General features: G+C 42.5%; 1 protein-coding gene across 1 annotated transcript in view; it reads left to right on the plus strand.

Annotated features, from left to right (window-relative positions):
* Nucleotides 1-26,924, plus strand: part of LOC103270740 (annexin A10-like) — a 27,330-nt gene extending 406 nt beyond the window's left edge. Inside the window, 9 exon segments of the mRNA XM_021717685.1 lie at nucleotides 10,431-10,484; nucleotides 10,580-10,595; nucleotides 10,598-10,672; nucleotides 13,148-13,243; nucleotides 16,088-16,146; nucleotides 18,612-18,734; nucleotides 19,461-19,510; nucleotides 25,941-26,149; nucleotides 26,788-26,924. Coding sequence (XP_021573360.1) covers nucleotides 10,431-10,484; nucleotides 10,580-10,595; nucleotides 10,598-10,672; nucleotides 13,148-13,243; nucleotides 16,088-16,146; nucleotides 18,612-18,734; nucleotides 19,461-19,510; nucleotides 25,941-26,149; nucleotides 26,788-26,924 — 819 coding nt within the window.
* The last annotated feature ends 141 nt before the right edge of the window (nucleotides 26,925-27,065 follow it).

Here is a 27,065-nt window from a genome sequence, read left to right on the forward strand (position 1 = left end):
AAAAAAAAAAAAAATATATATATATATAGATGCAGTCGGGCTCAGTGGCTCAGCCTGTAATCCCGCGCCTTTGGGAGGCTGAGGTGAGTGGATTGCCTGAGCCCGCGGGTTCGAGACCCGCCTGGGCAGCGAGACCTCATCTCTACAATAAATCAAAAAATCAGCCGGGCATTAGCTCATGCCTGTTATTCCGGCTACACGGAAGGCTGAGGCAGAAGGATTGCCAGAGCCCAGCAGGTCGAGACTGCGGTGGCCGGGAGCAGCCACTGCACTCCAGTCTGGGCGACCAAGTGAGACTCCAACTCAAAAAAAAAAAAAAAAAATAGATGCATGTCATTTTCAAAAAATGGGACAGAAAACTCCAGCATATGACAGCACTACCGTAAATTCTGTATAAAAACATCTGCTGAGTATCAGCCATGTTCGAAGCTCTCAACTAGGAACTTGAGTTGGGTATAAAGACAAGTATTGATAATGAGCCAGCTCTGTTCTCAAAAATTAAAAATCTGCCACACTTAAAATGATTATAAAGTATACATATATGTATAAAGAATTAAATAATATAAAATATACATGTATGTATAAATAATTATATATTTCAGGGGAGTTAAAGGATTAAAAAATTAGTCATGACTTATAATTCTAATTAGAAATCAATTTCACCTTTGAGGTCTTTTCTGAGCTCCCACTGTGTGCCTAATACTGTGTGACAGGATAAGTGTATTTCTCATTTAACAACCATAAACACTGTAATATGAGTATCCTTATAAACACTTCAGAAAAGCAGACACAGAGTCAAAAGCGTAAGGCTCTAGCTCTCTGGTTGCCTAAAAAGTTAACCAATAGAAATTCAGAACTTGATTGAATCTTCCAGACTCCAAGTGCCAGCGTGTGATCCTTCGTCTCGCCAGTAAAAATTCTGTGGGACTATACCTATTGCTCGAAAGGAACATCACTTCAAATTAAAATTAGATTTTGTCATGCCTTATGTTTCTGTACGAACTACATTATATGTAATTATTTCCTTTCGGTTACTATTTCTTTAAACGTCCCACAAATTAGCATCGCAATGCGAATATTTCTAAAGATACGATTATCTTTTGTTCAATGCATATTCTTGAGTGTGCCTGTCATTCTATTGAGAAAGGAGAAAGATTCAGTGTTTGGCTCTTAATTGCTAAAAGAATTTAGAAGCCCACAGCTAGGGAATGTCTCAAAAGCCAATATTTTGGTTTGGTTTGGCTTGGTTTGGCTGGGTGTCATATGCATGTGTGTGTGTGTTTGAAATGAAAGAAGTTTCTAAATCTCCAAACCTTTATACATAAAGGAAATTTCACCAAAACCTAAAAGCAGATAGAATTTTGTATGTGAGAATGTGAAAGTAAGAAAAGGTTTCATTGCCTTTAAAGAAAAAAATAATAGATGAAAGTTTTTTTTAGTGAGAATAAAGTTGGAAGAGTGGTGCCTATGACAGAGGAAGATCTAGAGTCCAGAGAAAAGATACTAGGGTGAGACTCCTTCCTAGGACCCTCAGAAACTCAGGGCCCTGTACTCTTAGGAGAGAAGTCAGAGAACCAGATAAAAGTACATAACAGACCATTGTCTATTCTTTCTTTTCTCTGAACCACTTTGGGCCAGTTGTCGCCAACGAGTTCCTGAATTTGTTTGTAACCTAAACATTTCTGTGGCTATTGTTGACAAACAAGAAATTCTTCCTTGTTCATTATCCTTCTTGGCTTTATCTGTGGCATGCAGGCAGTCCTTAGTCCCTGACTTTTCATTGTTTGACTTATGATTTGTTGAGTCTACAACGGTACAAAATTATTGTGGCTTTGACGTAATGGACAACATTCTATAAATGACGTAAAATATTCAAGACTTAACTGTAAAATAGGCTTTGAGCTAGATGATTTTGCCCGAGAGTAGGCTAATGTAAGTGTTCTGAACACGTTTAAGGTGGACTAGGGCTAGCATATGATGTTTGACAGGTTGGGTGTATTGAAGGCATTTTCAACTTGGGACTTTTCAGCGTACAGTGATTTATCAGCGGGTAACTCCACTGTAATTCAAGAAGCATCTGCATGTCCTTCTTGAGGGTTGCACCTCTTCACAGCTCAAATTCGGAAATTCAGAGGCCTAGGAGTTTACATCTTGAGGAACCCACTTTTCTTTCATCAGAGTTTGTAAATGTCTTTGAAAATGAGAATCCTTAAAAAAATTTAGAAGAATTGGGATCTGCTTGCATTCAAGTAGTTCCATATACCACTTAACCACAGGCAAAATTCTTTCCTGATACATTTCTCCAATGTGACTTACTTTCTTTGCATCCTTGTAACCCCATTACTGCCTCTCTTTTTTTTCACAACCCAAAAACAATTTCTTGAAGATTCTCTCAGACAACAAAATTGACTGGTTCTTACTGCAGAACTGAGTCATTAAAAGTTCTTGCGTTTCAAACTCTGTTCAAGTCTCAGCTCACATTGCTTGAAACCAGTAAGTGATTTCCCTTTAGAACTCTTAGAGGGCTCAAATTTCTAAACTTTCCCTCTCTTCTCTTTAATTTCTGCTTGAAAACCAGCCAATGATTTACTGAGCTCATCTTTTTCTTATAATGCATGGCTAAAAGCATAAAGTAATAAACACCATTCCTCAAGCTCACAGGAATTCTAGGACAGGTGCTGCCGATCAAGGAGCACTCTACTCCACGAAGTGACCCAGAATCTCAGTCTCTTTCCACCTTCTCCCTTGGCTTTTCAGTTCATCATGCCTGTCCTCAACCTGCCAAAGCAGAAAGACAATGGAGGATCGTTCCTGGGAGTTTTTAAGGGCTTTGTTGTGATGAATGTTATTCTTGCTCAAATTTCATTGGCTAAACCTCCTTCGAGTAGCCCTGCTTAATGCCAAGGGTGGCAGCAAAATATAGTCCAGGTGTTTGTCTCAAAAAAGCAGAAACAAGTTTTACAATCAGTAATCAGTATACATCAAAGTTGAGAAAGATAATTAAACACTGCCATCAAGAAAAACAAATGTTCAACAGAAGATGGTAATGTTGAAGATGTATTTGCCAATAAACAAAAAACTTATGAGGATGATTATATTAAGCACAAAGAGAATTTCCAAAAGGAAAGCATACATAAAAAAGGAAGAAAATGCAATGCATTCTTTCTTAAAAGTACTTTTAAAAGGAAAATGTCTTTGAGTTTTTAGCTATGCTTTATTTATTTATTTACTGAATGGGAGTCTCATTCCGTCACCCAGGCTGAAGTGTAGTGGCACACTCATGGCCACTGCAGCCTCGACCTGCTGGGCTCCAAAGATCCTTCTGCCTCAGCCTTCCAAGTAGCCGCAACGACAGGCGTGAGCTACCTTGCTTCACTAATTTTTGATTTATTGTAGATACGAGGTATCGCCAAATTGCCTGGGCTGGTCTCGAACCCGCGGGCTCTCACCACCCACTTGTCTTGGCCTCCCAAAGCGCTGGGACGACAGGCTGAGCCTGGCCAAAGAATACCAGTGTATAAAAGTTGCTTGGTGATTATATTATCAGAGAGAAAATAAAACTGGGGATTTTTTGAGCAGAATGTAAAGTGATCAAGAAGATCTTGTAATTGCTCATGTCATGATAATTTGTCATAACAAACAGAAGGAAACTTGTAGTTAGTGCCTCACTTGTGACTTAAATTAAGAGAACCTGATTTGTTCTCTCAAACTAGTTTTTTTCTTTGCATCCCTTTAATATCTGTAATTCCATTCCTCTCTTTGAGTTTGTGTTGATCAAATCAATCAGTTGCGTCTTGAATATCTGCTGCAGTGATACAAGAAACAATCAGAAAATTTATCAGGAGGAAAGGGACATATATCTAGTCAAGGAAAAAACTATTAAGAATTCCTCTACTTTATTGCTCAGATTCTCTTACTAGCCATTTTCTAGCAGTGATTGTTGTTAGATCGAAATCTTGCAGTCCCAGATGAGATTGTAGAATAAACAGGAAAATGGAAATTTTCAAGTCAGGAAAAAAAAAAATGCAGAAAATTCTCCAGCCATTCAGGAGTCTAAACCTATGGCATATACTGATTTTCTCCCAAATTTGCAAGTTTTTGAATCTTTAGCTAGAGAAATTTTGTATTTCTTTTTGTTCTGCAAAGGTTTTTAATGGACAATTTTATCTCAAAAGTTAAAATTTTTTTTTTTTTTGAGTTGGAGTCTCACTCTGTCACCCAGACTGGGAGTGCAGTGGCCACTCCCGGCCACCGCAGCCTCGACCTGCTGGGCTCCGGTGATCCTTCCACCTCAGGCTTCCAAGTAGCTGGAACTGCAGGTGCGCGCTACCACGCCCAGCTAGTTTTTTGATTTATTGTAGAGATGGGGTCTCACCAAGTTGCCTAGGTGGTTCTCGAACCCGCAGGCTCAGGCAGTCCACTCACCTCAGCCTCCCAAAGGCACGGGATTACAGGCTGAGCCACCGAGCCCGGCTAAGTTAAAATATTTTATCATTTCAAGAAAAAAAAGTTAAAGTTAAGAATTGTTTCTACCCTGTCTGGGCCTAGTCTGTACAAAGAAAATAGTTAAAGTGAGAAAATGGTTATTAATAATACATGATTCCTTTAAAATATCAGTGGCAGTGTGCAAGTTTAAATTAATACTTAATTTTTCTTATTTTATTATGTTTTTTTGATATCTTCTTTATTTTTGGTGGATTGACATGTCCAAACCAAGGAAATACAATTTTCTTTCATGTGTGCTTGCTGTAATAAAAAACTTCATACTGTATTTAACATATATTTTGCATGAGTCAATTAAAGAATAAATAAATATATATGCCAGATTGGAATACAAACTGAAAATTCCATTTATTGCCAGGTGATACAAAATTCAATTTTTTCTTTAAAATTTTTATTTCAAAGATATGGGCCCCGATTCAGGGTTAGGTCTACAAATGTCCATTATGCAGGTGTCTTGGTTGTTGAGGTGCGCTCCCACCCCCTCCCCGGGCAGTTTCCCACGACTGCCAATCCCTTTCTTATAGTATTGTGATAATTGTTCATTGTCTGCTTATGAGTAAGAACATGTGATACTCAGTTCTTTGTTTCTGTGATAGATCATTCTGTATAATAGACTTTAAGTCCATCCAAGTTGCTACAAAGTTAAGGTAATGATATTAATAGAGTTTTGTGTTTTTTTTGAGTTGGCGTCTCACTCTGTCGCCCAGACTGGAGTGCAGTGGCCGCTCCCGGCCACCGCAGCCTCGACCTGCTGGGCTCCAGCGATCCTTTCGCCTCAGCCTTCCGAGTAGCCAGAATTACAGGCACGTGCTACCACGCCCGGCTGATTTTTTGATTTATTGTAGAGATGAGGTCTCGCTGCCCAGGCGGGTCTCAAACCCGCGGGCTCAGACAATCCACTCACCTCAGCCTCCCAAAGGCGCGGGATTACAGGCTGAGCCACCGAGCCCGGCTTAATAGAGTTTTTAATAGCATAAAGCTCTCCTCCAAACCATGATCAAGGCTTCTTTCAGTTTGTGGTCCATAAGTATTTTTTCTTAAGCTTGATTTCTAGAGTTGGAACATTAAGCGTGTGTGTGTGTGTGTGTGTGTGTGTGTGTATGTGTGTGTGTGTGTGTGTGTTTAACCTTAGAACACTTTTAAATATAGTAAAATTTCCTTTTCAGTGTAGAATACCAAGAAGTGAGGGTGAAATCAAAACTTAGATTTCATAAGAAGCCAAGGAAAATTAACAAAGTTTATTATATTCTTGTGTGCTAAGATTCAGGTTTTGGCTCTGTAAATCAAGGGATGTGAACGGATTTTTCTTCTTGTATTTCAGTTTCTTCCCAATGCAAATGTTCTATAATTCTTCTGTTCCTATAACTGAGTTGTTATATCCAAAATGAAAGTGTATCTTCACTTTCAGAATCAAAGGAAAGCTTGTCCGTGACTTTCATCTTTTTAACGTCATTAAAATTCAGATGTATCCTTTTTTTTTAAGTAATAGAGAATGGGGAATTGTAGCACAGGAAGTCTAAAGGTCTTTATGAAATGGAAAGTGTTGAAAATCATTGTCATATTTTCCAGGAGAGAAGATTTTTTTTACTTAATCTACAAGTGTTTCCTGACAGGAGTATTTCTTAGAAGGAAACAACTGAGCTGGAACTTGTTCTTCTCGAAAACTAATGCCCATCGTTAAACTGGCTCGCAACACTTCCTGCATGCTTCTATCACACAGATTTATGAAAGATCAAATTATCTGTCAGATAATGAAAAATTAGTCACTTGAAGATTAATTAATCAATACGTGCAAATCGTACTAGAGATGATCAATGTTTTCAGAAAGACAAAGCATAAAACCTACCTAATTTGGTGCTTACTCCTTACCTTAGCTTTTAAAATTCCTCTTATGACAGTTTCTTAAACTTGTACAGTAAGGCCTCTGGGGATGTTATTGACATCAGCTTTCAAAATCATCTTATAGTCAGTTAATCTGCTCCCAATATTTTCAACCAAATTGTTAGCTTCCCTCTTTTCTTCCCTTTACTTTTTTATCTGGCTTCCAAAACAAATTCTGTACTCATTTATTTATTTCTTTGACATTTACATCAATTAAACTCACCATGTGACTAAGTTAGGCTCATTACATTACAAAATCTGATCGACTCTGCTTTCCTGGAAAAAGTCAAATCACAAACTAACTTATTCACATTTTGAAACCCACCTGTCTTCCTAAAGTGTTCTTGGAAATTTACTGCATAGAAAAATAAACAGATGGGCACCAATTTAAGTTAAATGTTCATCTACTTATTGATCTTTGAAGACTGCTATCTAAAAGCTTTTTTTTAACCTTTCCAACACTTACAATATGCCAAGCACAATTTTAGATAATTGAGAATTGATGGTGAACAAAAGAGACACAGATCTTATCCTTTAGGACGCTTATATGCCAGCAAGAGAATATGGACAACTGAACATAAACAGAATGCACAGGTACATGATATAGAATGCTAGAAGGTGCAAAAAGCTATAGCAGAGCAGGGTAAAGGGAGAGGAAATGGAGGTCTGGGCACATTGGCCAGGTTGCAGCCTTCTATAGGTTGGCCAGAGCACGTCTCATTAAGAAGATGAGATTTGAGCAAGGGTTGGAATAAAAGAGTGAGCGAACCAACGAGTATGTATGATTGGATGTTCCAGGCAAAGGATATAGCTAGAGAGAATGTCTAAGGCAAGAGAATAGCCAAGTAGAAAGTGGTGATGAGATGATGTCAAACCCTGCAGACATTGTGAAGACTTTGGCTTTTACTCCAAGTGAAATGGGGGAGAGAGGAAGTCATTGCTGGATTCTGAGTAAAGAAATGATGTGTTCTTATGCTTCAGAATAATCACAATTGATGCAATATTGAGAAAAGACCTTAGGGAAATAAGGGTAGAAACAACCCTGTGAGGAGACTGCATCAGCAATAAAGCCAAGATCTATATGAGAGCACTGGTGGATGTGGAATACAAAACAAAACAAAACAAAAAAAGAGAAAAGAATCAATGTTTTTATCAGTGTTCAGTCTGAGCAATAGAAAAGAGAGAGTGAGATGGGAAGCCTGAAATTATAAAAGGGTTTTAATGTGTAGCAAAACCAGGAACTGGATTTTGAAAATGCTGAATCTGATATGTAGACTAGAAAAATCAAACGGAGATGTTGAGTTGGCAATTGGAATACACGCATGTGAAGTGAAGTTCAGATAATAGATCTCAGCTATAGTTGTAAACTTGGGTATCATTACAATTTAGACGGAATTCAAAGCCATATGAATAAATAAGTTTACCAAGAGAATGAGTATAAATACTCATGAAAGATGATAAAAAGCTAAGTACCAAGACCTTCCAAAATTAAGAGATGGAAAAGTAAGGGGAACCAGTTCACGACATGGAGGAATAACTGATGAAATAAAAGGAAAGAAAAAGCGATACAGGACCCTGGCAGCCAAATGATGAAAGTCCAGCAAGAAGAGAGTGCCAATTGCGTAAAATCCTATTGACAGCTCAACTAAGATGAAGACTAAGAATGACCATGATATTTTATTACATAAATGGCCTACATATTCACAGAGGATATAGATATTGATTGTTTTCAGTTATTTGTTGCTTGGTCAAAATTAAAACCATACAAGAGAATTTGAAAGGTGGCAGAGGAGATTGTCTGAAAATAAGCTTTTTAAGGAAGAGTATGGTAGAGCAGAGAGCCAGATAACCACCAAAATCTAACAGTCATTCTTCTCTAACCACCAGACTTTGGACGATTCACTTTCTATCTCTAGGCCCATTTATTGTTTCTCCAAAGTAAGGAATGGTCCCTGCATCCCAGTACTTTCATGACTTGAAAATAAAAGAACACCCACAGTCTTACCACTTAGTAAAATGCTTTCACTCTTTAAATGTAATACACAGAGTTTAAAAATAAGAATTGCATATGTGCACTCTTAGTCACTTAATATTTGAAGTAAAGAAAATTGAGGGGGTAGAGATGTATCTGACAGACTCATGTCTATTTCCGATCAGTTGTTCATCTTTAGATGACATTTAGCTTTTTGATTAAACATATTAAATTTTCCAGGGCTACAAATGTGGCTTATATATTTCTCTATGAATAATTTGTACTTTCTCAGTTGCCTCTAGATCTGGTTAGCAAGGAAAAAACATTAATATTTCATCTAAAATGGTAAATTTAATCTATGTTATACTTTGAACTGTCAGTGTGGGTACACGTTCAATCTTATACTTTCATTGGATGATGTACTCAACTCTCAGATTTCTAGCCATTTCTCCATCTCTCCAAGAGGGCCCTTGGTGGAATGACGTGTATGTGGTTTATGAGGTGACTTGGCAACAGGAAGGTTATAGTGTCTTCAGATCATTAGAAGATTTTCTGCATCTTTGCTGGTCTTGAATGGAAGGACAATTCTGAAGGTGTAATACACGAGATATTGATGCCAGGATGTGGGCTCTTCTCAGCATTGGCTACCCAAACTAACAGCTGATCCTTTTTCTGACTCAGTTTGGTCAGAGCCAAGGAGTCTTTTATAATGATTTAGACTTACCTTTACTCACAGAGTAGCTGAGGAAACCCCCTAAGGTCTCACACAGTTCTAGCCAATGTGGTTCACCTGCAGCCCTTGGCTGTTGAAATACTTTGTCTCTGCCATGATCATAAACAACTCTGTGTGGCAAGCTCCCCCACTAATTCTCACTACAGTGCAAATTCCTGCATCAGAAGCAATAGGATTGATGCTACTTAGGGAGTGAGGCTAATTCAGGATATTGTATTTAAGAACGTCCCTGCCCAGTCTTGCTGTCTCATTGAATTTACTGCAGGTGGCCATTTCTAGAGTCCTAATGGTGATGAGGCAGAAGTCACTGTACCCTCAGTTTTGTCACTTTTCTCTCAGCATAGTTGGGGGGGCTCCCTGCAGATTGTGATCCAAAAGGAGGGGTTTAATAAACTGTCTGAGTTCCGACATAAGGAAGTTTAATGCCTTCCCTACCTCTTCTTCCCTTCTTGACCTTATCATCCTCAGGGTGGTCCTGTGTTGGTTAGCCCTCCTTCCCTCCTTTTGGACACAACTGTGTCTGTTCTTCACATGGTAAAGGGCTGGGAGTCAAACTGATTTACAGACTGTTCTCGCTGCACAAAGTCTGTATTCCATGACTATTTTGTTGTTGCATAAGTCCTACTTTGCAAGTCAGAGGTGAACTTTCTCTGTGCAGTTTTCCTCAATGTTAAATCCCATTCCTACCACCCACTGCCAAATAGTGGATGCTCAGTTTGATGGAGGATAGGATGCTGCACAGAGGCTTGGAAAAGTGAAAAAAAAAACACCTCCATGGCCTTCAAAGATTATCACTGCTACCATGCAAAAGTAAACCCAAAGAACCACATTTAAAAAGCAAAATATTGGCCAGGTGCGATGGCTCACGCCTGTCATCCCAACACTTTGGGAGGCGGAGGTAAGAGGATTGTCTGAGCCCAGGGGTTCGAGACCAGCCTGGACAACTTGGTGAGCCTTTGTCTCTACAATAAATCAAAAAGTTAGCCGGGCATGGTGTCGCATGCCTGTAGTTCCAGCTACTTGGAAGACTAAGGTGGTAGGATCACCTGAGCCCAGCAGGTCGAGGTTGCGGTGGCTGTGAGCATGCCACTGTACTCCAGTCTAGGTGACGGAGTGAGACTCTGACTCAAAACAAAAAACAAACAACAAACAAACAAACAAAAAACCCAACCCAAACCAAACCAAAAATATTCAATATATGGAAACCGTCTTACTCCAAGTAATGACAGAATGCCCCAGGAATGACTGAGTGTTCGGTGGTTCAAGGATTTTTGTCCCACCAGTTCCATACGGGTTGTCGAGTAAGAGCATTTACAAAAGAAACCTGTGCTTACTTTTCAGGGAACCAGAGAGGAAGGAAACACAGACCCTGTTAGTGCAGCTAAGGATGCGATAGTAACTAGAACCTGCTCTCCGTCGGGCCACAAAGACCCTTTGTGAAATGGGCTGTGGTGGTTCTGATGCGCCTTCCCGGCCGTGTGACGTTTCAGGTCCTGTGGGAAGCCTGCAGCAGAGGACGGGGGAACATAAAACCATGCTGCAGATGATCCTGTGCAACAAGAGTTACCAGCCGCTGTGGCTGGGTCATCGCTGACGGGGTTTCTTTCCAGCCATTCTGTGGTGTCCTCATACTCACTCGATGACAGGGTGAAAAGCAGGTAGTCACCTAGGAAAAAGGAGGACACGTCACAAAGACCGACGGCAGAGTCAGTTATCTCGCAGCACTGGCTTTGAGTTTTGTGTACACAGCATTGCCTCATTTAGTGACACTACTGAGGAACGACGCTTTCCCTGTTATTTCGTGTTTTCCAATAACTGAATTATGCAGATTTTTACATTTAAAAAATTTTCTGTTTCTGGTAAGGAACTTACTCAAATATAGTCGATATTTCCTAGTTACCAGCAGCTGTGGCTGGGTCATCGCTGACGGGGCTTCTTTCCAGCTATTCCATGATGTTGTAATACTCACTCGATTGTGTAATGAAACGCAAGTAGTCACCAGGGAAAAGGCGGACACGTCCCAAAGACAGACGGCAGAGTCAGTTATCTCAAAGCACTTGTTTTGATTTTTTTAAAGCACAAAATTGCCTCATTTAGTGACACTACCGAGGAATGACGTTTTCCCTATTATCTCATGTTTTCCAGCGATGGAATTATGTGAGTTTTAAATAAGGAGCATTTAAAAATTTTTCTGTTTTTAAGAAGGAACTTACTCAAATATATTAGATATTTCCTATGTTGTCTTGAAAAGTATATGATGGCATTGCAAGGTGGCTCATACTTGGAATCCTAGCACTTTGGGAGGCAGAGGTGAGAGAATTGCCTGAGCCTAGGCACCGTGGGGGAGATTTCATCTCTACAGTTAAAAAAAAAAATTAGCTGGGTGTGGTGGCACAACTGTAGTTCCAGGTACGTGGCGGAAGGATCACCTGAGCCCAGCAGGTCGAGGCTGCAATAACCATGAGCATGCCACTGCACTCCAGCCTGGGCAACAGAATGAAACGCTGACTCAGAAAAAAAAAGTATACAATGCACTTAATTTAACCAATCTATATGTGTTAAGGTCATTATTATTGATGAGATGATTTATGTGAAATTGAGTGTGCCTTATTGGTCTCAGAGAATGCACTCCTGTTGGTTTGCACTTTCCCCCAAACCATTGTACCTTATTTAAAAAAAACCATTTTTCTTCTTCTCTTTCTTTCTTTTTTTTTTTTTGAGTTGGATTCTCACTTTTGTCACCCAGGCTGGAGTGCGGCAGCATGCTCACGGCCACTGCAGCCTCCACCTGTTGGACTTAGGCGATCCTTCTGCCTCAGCCTTCCAAGTAGCCAGAACTACAGATGCATGCCACCACGTCTGGCTAGTTTTTTTGGGAGGGGGGGATTTATTGTAGAGATGAGGTCTCAACAAGTTGCCCAGGCTGGCCTCGAACCCCTGAGCTCAGGCAATCCTCTCGTCTCGGCCTCCCAAAGTGCTGGGATTACAGGCTGAGCCACTGCGCCCAGCCTTTTTCTCTCTTTCCTAGAGACAGAGTCTTGTTCTGTCCCCAGGCTGGAGTGCAGAGGTGCAATCATAGCTCACTGCAGCCTCAACTTCCTGGTCTCAAGCAACCATCTTACCTTCCTCGGTCTCTTCAGTAGCTGGGACAACAGGCATGTACCACCATGCTAGGCGGGTTTTTTTTTTTTTTTTTGAGATGGAATCTCACTGTGTTGACCAGGCTGGTCTCAAACTCCTGGGCTCAAGTGATCTTCCCACCTCAACTTCCCGAAGTGTTAGGACTACAGGTATGAGCTGTCACATCAGACCAAAATAACTTTTTTCCCTAAATAAAACACACAAAGTCTATAAAAATTTTTGAAAGATGATCACCCTAACCTAGCTTCCACCTCTATTCCTTATATGTCAGCTAGAGATAATAATAATAATAACAACAACAACATCTTCTTGTCTTTAATTTTCTGTAAGAATGGATGAGAACGAAAAGTTGCCTGGAATAAAGCCAGGTAAGTAAGTTCTTGAAATAAGGAAGCTTAATTTAGCACAAATCTAAGTTGTCGTACTATAGTCTGTGCCCCTACAGGTGATTTCATATTTCTTAGAGTGCTCTTCACAGATTTTACTACCACTATTTTATTTATCACTCAGAGAACTTTTAAACGTAATTTCCGTATTTAACCTCTGGTAGAGTGTTAGCTGTTGACATGAGTCTGGCTGACTATTACTATGTCCTAAACAAGTGGTGCATAGAGAATGACTGGATGATTGGTTGTGTGTTTCCCCTGACTTTAAGTCTGAAGTGAGCTGGGGGGTCCCATTAGATAGACATGGCAATTTTTTCCCAGGTCTCTGAAGTTCAAGATTTATGCTGAGTCTACTGACTTGGAATATTCGTATTTATTTCAAATAATAGTTATATCAAACATAACTGATAGTAGTCTTTTTAGTTATTTTAGAGACCGTCTTTTCCTTAGGTATAGCAATCTAATAAATATTTGTCCTTTCAATTTGTCATATTTACAAGATCTCCTTTAAATTATTTCAATTTGTCAAAGTTTTCCAGGAATTTCAAAATATCTCTGGGCAAGACATTGTAGATGCCATTAATGAATGTTATGACGGATATTTTCAGGAGCTGCTAGTTGCAATTGGTAAGTTAATATTTATCTGGAGTATAGCAGACCTTTTATTCCACAATCAATGCTGCCTGGATCTGACTGAATTAAAGGTACGTGAGTAGACTTTAATCAAATCACTGTCCCTGAATTGTACTATTTAAAAGGATGTAAACGCAACAGAGGAAGAATACATCAGTTGCTGATACAGTGTGTTAAACTGGCAGCCTGATGACTTTATGTATTTATTTTTTGAGTTGGTGTCTCACTCTTGTCGCCCAGGCTGGAGTGCAGTGGCACGCTCATGGCCACCGCAGCCTCGACCTGCTGGGCCCAGGTGATCCTTCTCCCTCAGCCTTCCAAATAGCTGGAACTACAGACACGCACCACCACATCCGGCTAGGTTTTGTGATTTATTGTCGAGACGAGGTCTCATCAAGTTGCCCAGGCTGGTCTTGAACCCCAGGGCTCAGGCAATCCTCTCGCCTCATCTCCCAAAGTGCTGGGATGACAGGCTGAGCCACTACAGGAGGGTTCGAGAGGTATGGCACTTTCACAATGGCCTAAAGGAATCACCACTAAGGAACAAGGTAAGTATCTTTTACCGTAGGGTTTATTCCCGCACACAAATGTATTAGGTGGTGACAAAAACAAAAACCAAGCCTTTTTCTGTAGGAAAGAAAGAAATCCCATGGCTGGTGTGTTTCTGCTTCTGAACAAGGACATGGAAGTCAGTAAGTATAAAACTGATCCAATAGTGTGAGAACCTAATTCCTGAGAGAGAGCATCTGGGAATTCTGTTTCCTCACATGAAAGTCGAAGCAGCTGTTAGGAAAGGGTGTCATTTCATTCAAGTCGGGCTCTCTCTCAGGATTTAGGTTCTCATACTATTGAATCAGTTTTATATTTACTGACTTCCATTTCCTTGTTCAGGAGCAGACACTAGCCAGCCATGTGATTTCTTTCTCTCCTAGAGAAAAAGGTTTGGTTTTTGTTTTTGTCACCTTCTCTAATACATTTGTTTTCAGGAGTAAATTCTACCATAAATGAGATTTACTTTGTTTCTCAGTGGTGATTTCTTCAGGCTATTGAGAAAGTGCCATTCCTTCCTAAATAAGAAAAGACACCCTTCTGCAGAGGGAAAAACAGCAATAGTTATTCATGAAAGCTACAATGGAAACACCTGTGCTTTATCTTGTGTCGTGCTGTGACTTGACAGCATACATTTCGGGGGCTAGAAAGGAAGAATCATAAAATATCCCCATAGCAAATATGTATCAAGTAGTCACTTAGACACTTGTTAAATGAATTTTGTGGCTTGTCGTTCCTAGAATGGCAGAGACATACATGGGTGTGAGAGCTAAGAAATAAGATAATTTTATAGATCGTCTAGCAAAGGAATTTTAAGCTAGGGTTCCATAAAAATGGTTTGGTGGAACACCTAAAATAGTCTGTGTCTGTATTTTTCTGAGAATAAGGTGCATCGATTCCAGTAAATTCTCAACAAAATTTAATAACTGTACGTCAAAACCCCTCATTTTACAAACAAAGCCTAGAGAGGGTGAGTGCTCCAAAACCTATCAACTTATGACCAACAGGTAAGACTAGAACTCATGTCAGAATCTCAAGAGCTCTCTTTCCACTCTCAACCCCTACTATGATGCAATGGGTAAGCAAGAGGAGATAGAAGACGTCAGAAATACCCAAAAACATTTTCACCGATTCGTTCATTCAATTAACATCTTTTGAGCATCTACTGTTCTGGCCACTGATTTAGGAACTGTGGATGGAACAGTGAAACAATGACAAAAACAACAGAAGTCCCTGCTTTCAAGGAGCAGTGACTAAAGAGTGATTATGGGGTTCACTGTAAGCTACTGAGAAACACCATCATGGTTTAATTTTGGCTAAAAGTTATAGACTCTCATACATTATTCATTCATGTATTGACTTGTGTACTTATTCAAATAAACACTATAGAATGTCTCCAATCATCAACTGATTTTCATCAAGGACAACTGTCAACCACGTTCTAGGTTGTTCTAATGCCACAGTGGTTTTGATTAGATGGCTTCAAAAACTGGTCTAGAGTTAGGGTTCATACAGTGTCTCCTTAAGAGACTTCGAATCTACTCACAAGTCTGTAAGAGACTAAAAATAGCACTTAAGATGAATGAATTACGTGAGGAAGACGTCACATTGAACCTTACAATAATAAAGATCTAAATAGTGATGAAACTGACATCTCTTTGAAGCTCTATTTATTTAATTTTCAGATAAAGAGGATACATTTTTTTCACTAGTATAGATGAAGGAACTAGCAGAAATAGAAAGTAATAGAAATAGACCAAGTGGGCTGGGCACAGTCACTCACGCCTGTAATCCCAGCACTTTGAGAGGCAGGGCGAGAGGGTTGCCTGAACCGACGGATTCGAGACCAGCCTGGGCAACATGGCAAGACCTCATCTCTACAGTAAATAAAGAAATTAGTTGGGTGTGATGGTGCACACCTGTAATTCCAGAAACTAGGAAAGCTGAGGTGGAAGGATCACCTGAGGCCAGCAGGTCGAAGCTTCGATGGCCGTGAGCATGCCACTGCACTCCAGCCTGGGCAGCAGAGTGGGACTCCTCCACCTAAAAAGAAAAAGAAAAAGAAAAAGAAAAAGAAAAAGAAAGAAGTAGACCGAGTGAAAAATCTCCATGATTAAAATATTGTTGCTTTGTAATTTTTTCTGTGGGTTATAGTGCTACCATTTTTCTAATTGTTGACGTTATAATGTGAGGATTGTAATAGAAAGAAAGATTCTCATTGTTTCTTAAATTCTGAATAAAATAAACATTGTTTCCCTTAATGTTTCTTTTCTCTCTGATTTCTCAAAGTTCTCTGTGTTCGAGACAAACCAGGTTATTTTGCCTGTAGATTATATAGTGCAATCCATGTAAGTAAGATCCATGTATTTTAAACCTTTCTCCTCAAATCGTGTCTGTATTTTCCAAGGACTGATTTAACTTTCACTATTTAAATATTCATTCCTATTTTTGAACTTGTATGTAAATACAGACATTTCAAAGAAAATATGCCCAAGTGAAAAAATGTGTTATACATCAAAAATAAGACCTATCAAATAAAAATTATGTTCTTCTTCCTGTACCAAATCTAGGTGCTTAAGTATGGCTCTTTGGGGTCTATCTCCCCCATATGTTTGTTGTGTATGTGTATGGTTGTTTTTTTAGCATTTGCAGAAACGGGTACATTCAAATGTTTTTGTTTATTTCCAAAGATCCTCACATCACACTTATGCAAGTGCAAAACACACGGCATCCAGCAGAAAATGTCAAATGTTACAAACTCTCAGGAAGAAATCGCTGTGTTCCCAAAGTTTAAAAACACAAAATAATGTCAATGGTTATTTTTAAACATCAAGTGTTATTTTAAAAAATTACTTAAAGGGATAACTAGACAATAGTAAACTCTAAATCTATTTTTTGTAATTAGAAGATAATTTTCTTTTTACTTCAGTGTGATTTTCAGTCACATATACTTTGAAGCATTCTTTTCAAATAAAAACAAGCACTTAAGTGCATCTCATACTGCACACCTTATCCAAACGTGCATGAAACCTACTTAGAAAAAGATCTCGGCCAGCTGCAGTGGCTCACGCCTGTAATCCCAGCACTTTGAGAGGCCAGGGTGAGAGGACTGCCTGTGCCCAGGGGTTCAAGACCAGCCTGAACCCATCTTCAGACTGCATCTTTATAATAAATCAAAAATTAGCCAGGCATGGTAGCACATGCCTGTAGTTCTAGCTGCTTGGAAGGCTGAGGCGGAAAGATCGCGGGAGCCCAGTGGATGGAGGCTGTGGTGGCCGTGAGCATGCCACTGCACTCCAGCCTGGGCAATGGAGTGAGACTCCGACTCAAAAAGAAAAAGATCTCATATACATCATTCTGTATATGTCATAGCCTTATAAGCTCAGAGAAAATTATAAAAAATCAAAAGTACAGTATTTTTAAGAATCAATTTTATCCTCAAAGTAATTTTTACTATTTCTTAAAGGCAGTCATTATGCTGGGAAAATACGCTAATAGTAAGAGTATTTTATTATATATGTTGTGCAAAGTATTTTTTAAAGTTTTTGCACAAGAAGAACTGTGTAACCTCAAGAAACAGGAGGAAGATCAATGTTCATTGTCTTGCTTCTCGTTTATTCTGTTTTCAAGGAGAAAAATTGATTTGGTTACAAATTTATTTGAAATATTGAGTAAAACTGGAGGATGATTGCAATAGTTTCTTTCTCCAAAAAACCAACCACTGCAACAGCGGAATGAAGCTTCACTTTAAAATAACGATGAAAAAAAAAATCACAATTACCTTGATACAAATTATGCTCAAATCCAGGGCTACTTATTCTAATAACAAATAAAAATGTTATTCTTGCTGTGTGTACATTAAAAGGCAAAAGAAAGATCTGCGTACTCACAAATGGCTTGGAGGTAAAGAGAAGGATTACACGTACATGTAATCAAATTTTTGAGGACCTTGAATGTTCAATATTTGTCAAAAAGCTGCTGTAACTACCCTTACCAAATAAATCTTCTGTATTTTTCTCAAGTGCATTCTAAGTGAATAATTTCCAGTTTCAATTTGGATACTTAGTTAGATCAATCATTTTAATAATCTCAAATTAGGAAAAGTTTGTTAGTAGACCTGAACCCAAACATTGACATCGAAAATTAGATTATGTTTTCTGGCCGCTAGATGTCACCTTTACTCCATTTGAAAAGGTAATTTGAAACTTTTTAAGCAGTAATATTTTGGGAGCCAGTACGTAGGCATTGATTTTGTATTTTAATTTAAATCAGAAATATTTGAAACACCTAGAATTCTAATTTTTGTAGCTTTTCAGTAGTGACCAGACTATAAAGTGAAAATACTACTGCTGTCTTTCTCAGACATATCAACTTTCATCTAACAGAGTTCAGAATGTCTTCCCCCCAGGACGAGTTTTTACCGAGAAAGACCACATGACCAGATTTGCACTCTATAAAGCAGCATGAAGGAGGCAAGGCGAAGGTCAACAAGGCTGAAAAAAGGGAGAAACCATTGAGAATCAGGGTAAAATTAGAAGGGTCAGAGTCAAGGCCATGGCACTGGAACAGAGATGACAAGGCATTTAAGAAGTAAAATAGGCGAGAATAGTTCGCAGTAAGAAGGCAGCGAGGGAAAGGGAGAAGTCACAGAGGTGACTCTCGGGATGTGACTTGGAGGCTGTGTGGACAGTGATGTCCGTGTTTGAAAAACACAGGAAGAAGAGCAAATGGCCACAGAAAAGGGGTGTGTCCACTTGGGTTAGGCTGACTTTAAGGTACTGTCTGCTTATTCCCCCCCTTCTGTATCTTTTAGGACTTGGGTTTCCATAATAAAACTATAATCAGGATTCTAATTGCCAGAAGTGAAATAGACCTGCCGACCATAAGAAAACGATACAAAGAGCGATATGGAAAATCCCTATTTCAGGACATCAAAGTAAGTCATCTATACATTTCATCTCCTACACATTTTATCCCTTTTGAAACTGAGATGAAAGCTCTCATTCAAATAAATGCATGGTAGAGCTTGAAAGTTAAATGTTCAGATGGGGGTAATCTACTTTAGTCCTTGGCCTTCAGAACATCAACAGGTGCTAACTGAGAAAAGCCTGTCACCTCAGCAACAGAACCTATTTCCCTTGGGTGTGTTTTAAGCAAAAGCCTTGATGAAGGCATGCAAAATGCTCATTCTCTGTAATTGTGCTTTAAGTTAAATTCTGAAATATGACCAGGCTGAGGAAAACATTGTGCATCAAGACTACGTTCGATTTGAAGAGGTTTCTTAGATGAGTTCAGCTTTCCTTTCATACTGTCATAAAGTGCAGGGCAGCCAGTTAAAGAACATAATCCGGTAATCTGGAGCATGTGAACATTACTAGCTATGTGGGATTCTATGTACTCCTCATTCTTTTAGCCTTTAAGGGCGAAGAAGCAATGATTTACTATTGAACAAACTCATTTCTTCCTTCTAGTTCTTTTAAACTTCTAGATTTTGATAGAAGCTTAGGAGAAAATTATCAGAATATATAGGACCATCTATGTAATTCTGAGGGTCCAGTAGAAAATAAACACGCTTGGTCTCTTGCTAGATAGATCTATCGATGGATCAGTAAGCGATAAGGCTCCCTGGGCTGAAAGACCCTCAGACACTCCTGCCTTCCAGCCTCCACGCCACCTTCGCCTGAGTGCCAGTCCCCTTTCGTCTGGTGAAAGGTGAGTGATAAACTTTACTTTCTTCCATTTTCCTCTTTGTTGCTGTCTTGCATTATTTCCATGGTACCGGCCCACCTTGCCTCAGCTTACCCTTTCAAGTACTATACTGAATACTGCAGGCAGCTGTAACACAATGGTAAGTATTTGTGTATTAAAACATATATAAACACAGAAACTCCCAGAAGCCTTCACCGGTCACCCCCACCTCCACCCTGGGCTCTGGCTGGTCTGAGCAGTCAATCACTGAGCATGTATGTGTTGACAGCAGTTCTGAAACAGTCCAGGCTGGGAATCTGAGACACCAGGCAAGGTCAGAGGGTCCATCAGGGCCCAGCACAGAGGTCAGCTCGGGGCCTTCCATGTTCTACTCTCGCTGTGCTGCCCAGGCTGGCCTCAAACTCCTGGGCTCAAGTGATCCTCCTGCCCTGGCTTCCCAAAGTGCTGGAATGACAGGTGTGAGCCACCATGCCCGGTCCAATATCTTCATCTCTTCTCCACATTCAGAGAGGTCTATCTACATACCTCTTCCTCAAATTTGTCTTCACCCATGTTCCAAGTTTCGGACCATCCAGCCAAATCAATGGGAACGACCCATGAATTGACATATAATCTCTCATCCAGCAACTTCTCCTGCCCAGCAAAGTGCTCAAGCGGCTGCACTGCTCAGATTTCTGCCCGCTAGGAGGATTTCCCTTCACCGCTGTCCTGCAGGGACGTCCCAGAGCGGGGCTGGAGTGCCGTCACTGTCCGCTTTGGGGTGATGCCCACATATCCTGAGAGCCAACTGGAAACCAGGCCTGAGTCTTCTCCTCCTGTGTCACCAGGTGGCAGGGGCTTCCCATGAAGCCATAGGTGCTGGCGGGAAGCCTGAAGCAGGGGTGGGGACCATGGGCATCGGGCCGCCCCACGGAGCTTACTTGCAGCTTCAGGGGCGGCTTGGGCCTGGTCATGCATACAGCACTTTATTTGATGATGGAGTGCTGCTGTGTCCACCCAGCTTGCCGGTTCGGTGAGCCAGATAACACCCAGTTCATGAGCTCAGGTCACACAGGAATTTGCTGGCCCATGGCGAAGTGTTCGGTCTCCACTAGGGCCTATTCTGGGCCTTGCCCCAAACTGGCAGCTTTTGGGGTCACTCAGTAAACGAACTGGAATAGCACACCCAGATGAGGAATACGCTGCCTCCACAGCCCGGAGGCCCACTAGGAACTGGACCTCTTTCGCCGTTGTAGGAGAGGCCAGAGGCAACACCGTGTCCTTCACCTAGGAAGGGGTGTCTCAGCATGCCTCATCTTACCAGAACCCTAGAAATTCCTTTTTTCTTTCTTTTTTCCTTTTTTGAGTTGGAGTCTCACTCCGTTGCCCAGGCTGGAGTGCAGTGGCACGCTCATGGCCACTGCAGTGTCAACCTGCTAGGCTCTGGCGATCCTTCCACCTCAGGCTTCCAATTAGCTGGAACTACAGGTGCGCCCTACCACAACTGGCTAATTTTTGATTTGTTGTAGAGATGAGGTCTCACCAAGTTGTCCAGGTTGGTGTTGAACCCTTGGGCTCAGGCAGTCCACTCATCTTGGCCTCCCAAAATGCTGGGATTACAGACTGAACCACTGAGCCCAGTCCCCTTAGAAATTTCACCGAAGTATAAGGCTTCTGAATTCTGGTCAGATTTCTTTCCTTTCTTCTTTCTTTCTTTTTTTTGAGTCAGAGTCTCACTCTGTCACCCAGGCTGGAATGAAGTGCAGCCTCGTGGCCACTGCAGCCTCCTCCTGCTGGGCTCAGGCGATCCTTCCGCCTCAGCCTTTCAGGTAGCTGGAACTACATGCATGTGCCACCACACACCCAGCTAATTTTTCTTGATTTATTGTAGAGATGAGGTCTCACCAAGTTTCCCAGGCTGGTCTTGAACCTGTGGGCTCAGGCAATTCTCTCACCTTGACCTCCCAAAGTGTGGGATGACAAGCCTGAACCACCATGCCCGGCCCAGATTTATTTCTAATGCTGACACACAGATGTCTTTTTTTTTTTTTTTTGAGTTGGAGTCTCACTGTTGCCCAGACTGGAGTGCAGTGGCACGCTCCCGGCCACCACAGGCTCGACCTGCTGGGTTCCGGCGACCCTTCCGCCTTAGCCTTCCAATTAGCTGGAACTACAGGAGCAGGCTACCATGCCTGGCTAATTTTTTGATTTGTTGTAGAGATGAGGTCTCGTCAAGTTGCCCAGGCGGGTCTCGAACCCGTGGGCTCAGGGAATCCATCCACCTCGGCCTCCCAAAGCTGAGCCAACGAGCCCAGCCAATGCAGATGTCTTTTACCAAGGGGTCTAGAATGCTGGGTCCAATCAGCACAACATACATCATCAATGTAATGAACCACTGTGATATCTTGTGGAAAGGAAATCTTTCAAGATCCTGTGAACTGGGAAGGCTCAGAGGCTCACACCTGTAATCCCAGTGTTGTGGCCAAGAGTTCGATCTGAGAGACCACTAAGAGCCAATTCCGATGAAATTTCAAAAGGGTTTTTATTTCGCAAGCTCGAGCCTGGACCTCTGCTGGCAGCCGGTGCAGCCAAGCTCACACAGAGGCTCCGAGCTCTTCAAACAAGCAGTTTTTATTGTGGTTACAGAAGGGAGGGAGCATAGCGGGGGATTTCCAGAGTCCTTGGTACTTGATTGGCCCTTATGGTTCTAGCCGACCTCAGGTTAACCACGGTCTGTCAACTGGGGAGGTTGCTGAGACATTTGGAAACTTTTACAGATAACCTTTCAGTACTTGGCTGTCACTGGGGGATGTTAGTGGTAAGGGGCAGCTATAATTCGTGGTTTTTTCCGTAACTGAGGCTGGCTTCCTCTGAAACTGCAAGCACCTGCAAGCTGCGTTTTGTTGAAAGCTTTATGAGCTGAAATGGCTGTGCTATTGCTTTTTAACTGATTAACTAATAATAGAGTATGATTATGCCTTTTTGTTTAAGCTTATAATAATAATCATGGTCCATGCCCTTTCATTCCCCCCTTGTCATGAGAATGGGGTGAATTCAATCTTGGATTCTTAGGGCTAAGGCATCTAGGGGTACCTGCTCGTATTGCTGCCTGAGGACCATGAGTTGCACTGTGCTAATTCTGGCTTTTATAAAGGCTATTAATTCATTTAATATGCAGGGGCCAAAAGTAAGCAATAACAGAAGGATTAGAGGGGTCCCGCTATAGTGGACAATAAGGTAGTTAACCACGGAGACTGATTAAACGACTTTCAAATCATCCTTGTCTTTGTTCCCGTTCTAATTTCCATTTAGCTAAGCCCTCGCAGACTTTGGCCATGGACTCCTTTACAACTCCCGAATGGTCTGCATAGAAACAACATTCTTCCCCCAATGCGGCGCACAGTCCACCTTGGTGCAGGAACACTAAATCTAGTCCCCTGCGGTTTCAATTTGGATCTTTATCATGTCCCGGACATACATAAAAATACCAGTACCTGCCGCTAGTACCTCCCTGGGTTAGCTTTCGCTGCATAGCGGCAGTGTGATAGAAATGAGTTAGATCCCCGGTCATGACAGGGAACCAGGTGTTCTGGGGGGTTATTTTCAAGGCTTGCCAGATAATATTGTTTGTGGAGAGATCTATAACCTGCCAGGTTAAATTTGCAGGTTGGTGGGGGTTAGGGGCTGCACATAGGGATTTCCGCCCCGTCAGGAGGAAATAGAGGGAGAGGAGGTGTGACGCAGTCTTAGCTTTAGAGGATTGTCCTTGTCTAGTTGGCTGCTCCATTTGGGTGTGTAGTCTTTCAGCACAGCAGGGGTGTCAGCCGGTTTGACGTGGGTATGGTGGATCCAAGACGCGATGCCTTCCACCGTCAAGGCGGTGGGGGTGGACAGGATCACGACATAGGGTCCTTTCCACCGTGGTTGCAGAGTCTCATGTTGGTGCTGTCGGACATACACCCAGTCCCCCAGTCGGTAGTTGTGAGGAGTTGGCGGCAGTCCAGTTTCATAAAGGGCCTTTAATTTGGGCCACACCTGCTTATGGACCCTTTGTAGGGTTTGGAGGGAAAAAAGGAGTTTTTGATCATCTATATCAATTAACAATTCTGATTTAAGGTTAGGTACAATAGGTGGGGGTACTCCGAACATAATTTCAAAGGGAGTAAACCCTAGCTTATAGGGTGAATTGTGCACCCTATATAGCGCAAAGGGGAGGAGAGTCACCCAGTCCCCGCCAGTCTCCCGGACCAATTTGGTTAAGGTCTCTTTTAGGGTTCTATTCATTCTCTCTACCTGACCCGAGCTCTGGGGTCTATATGCACAATGTAGTTTCCAATCCGCCCCCAGTGCTTGGGCTACCCCTTGTATTACCTTGGAAATGAAGCTAGGGCTGTTGTCTGACCCAATCTGAACTGGAAATCCATCTAGGCATTAAATCTTCTAAGAGCTTCTTGGCTACTATTTGCGCCGTCTCGTTCTTGGTTGGGAATGCCTCTGTCCATCCTGAAAAAGTGTCTACAAATACTAATAAATACCTGTATCCATATTTTCCTGGTTTTACCTCAGTGAAGTCCACTTCCCAGTAAGCTCCTGGCCTGTTTCCTCGAAGTCTGGTGCCCGGATTCTGTTTTGGGGTCGCTGCATTGACAATCTTGCAGGTCTGACATTGGTTTACAATTCGATCAATTTCCTGGCGGGCACTGGGTATGATTATTTTTGCATGGCGTATTCATTGCTCCATTTTTCTAGCCCCTAGGTCGGTGCTTCAGTGCATTTTTATGAGCAGCCGTTGACCCAATTGTTCTGGAAGGATGACGTCCCATTGGTGGGGCTCCTCGTCCCAGTGTTGGATCCACCACCAGCCATCTAAAAACATAACTCCAGGTTGTTCATTTATCCATTTTAAGTCTTCTTCGGTGTAATTGGGGCTCTCGGGTAGATCCAGGGGCCCGGGGTCTGGCAGCGTGGTCACTAAGACATGGTCCACGGAAAGGGCTGCCTTTCTGGCCTCAGTGTCCGCCAACCGGTTTCCTTGCGCAACTGGCGTGTCGTCCTTCTGATGCCCCTGGCAATGCATTATGGCCAGGGCTTTAGGTAACCAGAGTGCCTGTAATAACTCAAGAATTTCAGTTTTATTTTTGATAGCTTTTCCCTCTGCCGTTAAGAGCCCTCTTTCTTTATAGATGGCCCCATGAATGTGTGCGGTTGCAAACGCATACCTGCTGTCAGTATAAACATTTATTTTTTGTCCTTTTCCCATTTGTTAGGGCCTTTGTGAGGGCTATGAGCTCAGCCCGCTGTGCCGAGGTCCCAGCTGCAAGTGGCGCTGCCCATAAAGTCTTAGTTTCTGTAGTCACTGCTGCCCCAGCATACCTGGTCCCATCCTGCACAAAACTGCTACCATCTGTGTACCAAGTTTCATCAGCATTAGCTAGAGGCTGGTCTCGGAGGTCTTCTCGTGTCCCATGGACTTGCGCCAGGATGTCTTGGCAGTCGTGCAAGGGACTTTCCTCATCTGGGTTGGGCAACAGGGTGGCTGAGTTTAAAGTAGCCGGAGCCTGGAACAGAATTCTAACTGGATTTAATAGGAGGCCTTGATAATGAGTTAACCGGGCACTACTGATCCACCGATCGGGTGGTTGTTTCAGGACGCCTTCAATGGCATGAGGAGCGGTGATATGTAATTCTTTTCCCATGGCAATTTTATCAGCATCCTTGACCATAGTGGCTACTGCTGCGAAGATTCGCAGACATGGGGGCCACCCAGCAGCCACTGGGTCTAGTTTTTTAGACAGGTATGCTACCGGCCTTTTCCATGGTCCAATTTGTTGCAACAGGACTCCCTTGGCTATTCCCCTAATCTCTCTACTTTCTGTAGTTTCCTTTTTATATCTGGTGCCGCCTGATTGACGAACGCCATGATCACAGCTGCCTTGGTTTCAGGCGCCTCTGGATCCATTGGGGTGTATTGATGGAAAGCTTCCATAATACGCTCCAAGAATGCGGCTGGACTCTCGTCCTTCTCCTGTCTTATGTTATATACTTTAGTCAGATTAGTGGGCTTGCGAGCAGCTGCCTGGAGACCTGCCATCAGAGCCTGGCGGTAGACCTGGAGCTTCTCCTTACCTTCTGCCGTGTTAAAGTCCCATCCGGGTTGGGAAAGAGGGAAGGCTGCATTTGTCAGGTCTGGGTTGGTGGTGGCCTGCCCATCTACTCCTGGAACCTGCTTCCTAGCCTCGGTCTGGATTCTTTCCTTCTCCTCAGTGGTGAATAACACTTGTAACAACATCTGGCAATCATCCCAAGTGGGCTGGTGGGTAAAAAGAACACTTTCCAGCAAGTTAATTAGGCCCCTAGGATTCTCAGAAAAGGCGGCCGTTTGCGTTTTCCAATTATATAAATCACTAGTAGAAAACAGCCAGTAGTGCATAGGCTGGTTTCCGGCCTCATCCAGAGGCCCGGCCACTCTCAATGGTAGGACCACCGTGGAGTCTGCAGCCCCTATTCCGGGGCCTGCCCCCCTGGCGACTCTTCGAGTCCCTGCGGCCAGCCCGTCCACCTCCCCTCCTGTCTTCTATCCCCAGCTACCCCTGGACCTGCTTCAGCAGCAGCGTTTTGGGGTTGTGGCGCCGGTGGAGCTGAAGGCCCTGGGGGAGCTAATTGGTATGGCGGGGGAGATCATTTCTTCTGCATTGTAGTCCGGGAGAACTGGGTAAAAGGGGTTCTTTGACAACTTATGGAAGGGGTTCAGCTTCTCCTGGGACTGCGACGGCTCACCTCCCAGGGGCAACAGAGGTTCCATCCTCCTTTCCTGCAAGGCAAGCATTTTCAATGTTTGGGTTGGGGTAGGAAGGCAGGGTTTTACCCAAGGGGGTGGGGATTCCAGTACATCTTGCCAGACCAGTATATAAGGCAGTTGGTCCGGGTGTCCCTGGGAGCCTTTCTGAAGGATGATGCTCTTAACCTGTAAAAGAACACTCGTTAGGAAAGTCCCTTCTCGTGGCCAGCCCACATTAAAGGTGGGCCATTCAGAGGCACACAAGTCCCGAAATTTCTTCTTGTGTATTTCCACGCTCAGATTGTGTGCCCTCTCCTTCAGTTCTGGAAAATGATCAGTCATAAGAGTTAACGGTGTCACCTGCGTCTGTCCCATTTCACTTGTCAGTACTAACGTCACAACAAACACAATTAACAAGACACACAAGAAAATGACAAAAGGCAAATGACAGCGGCCGCGAAAACAGATCTGAAAGGAAGCTAGGGGTGAGACAGATCGTCAAAGACTCTGTCCTTCCCCACAGATGAAGACCTCATCTTCCAGACGGGGTTGTGGGACGTCTCCCACAAGCCCCAGTCGGCGGCCTGCCAGCGCGTCTGCCTAGCCAATGCCGACCTCAGAACAGAGAGCAGAAGTGTGGTGCTCCACCCAAGATACTGAACACAAGCGCGCTTACCCGGGAGCGACTTACCGAGTGCCGGCCTGAAGACCCTCCAGACTGGGGTCTCCAGGGGGTCTCTGGGATCCCGGACGAGCCCCCAAATGTTGTGGCCAAGAGTTCGATCCAAGAGACCACCAAGA

This window comes from Carlito syrichta, unplaced genomic scaffold, assembly GCF_000164805.1.
Source record: "Carlito syrichta isolate Samal-C Ts95f unplaced genomic scaffold, Tarsius_syrichta-2.0.1 Scaffold309916, whole genome shotgun sequence".
Classification (NCBI taxonomy): domain Eukaryota; kingdom Metazoa; phylum Chordata; class Mammalia; order Primates; family Tarsiidae; genus Carlito; species Carlito syrichta.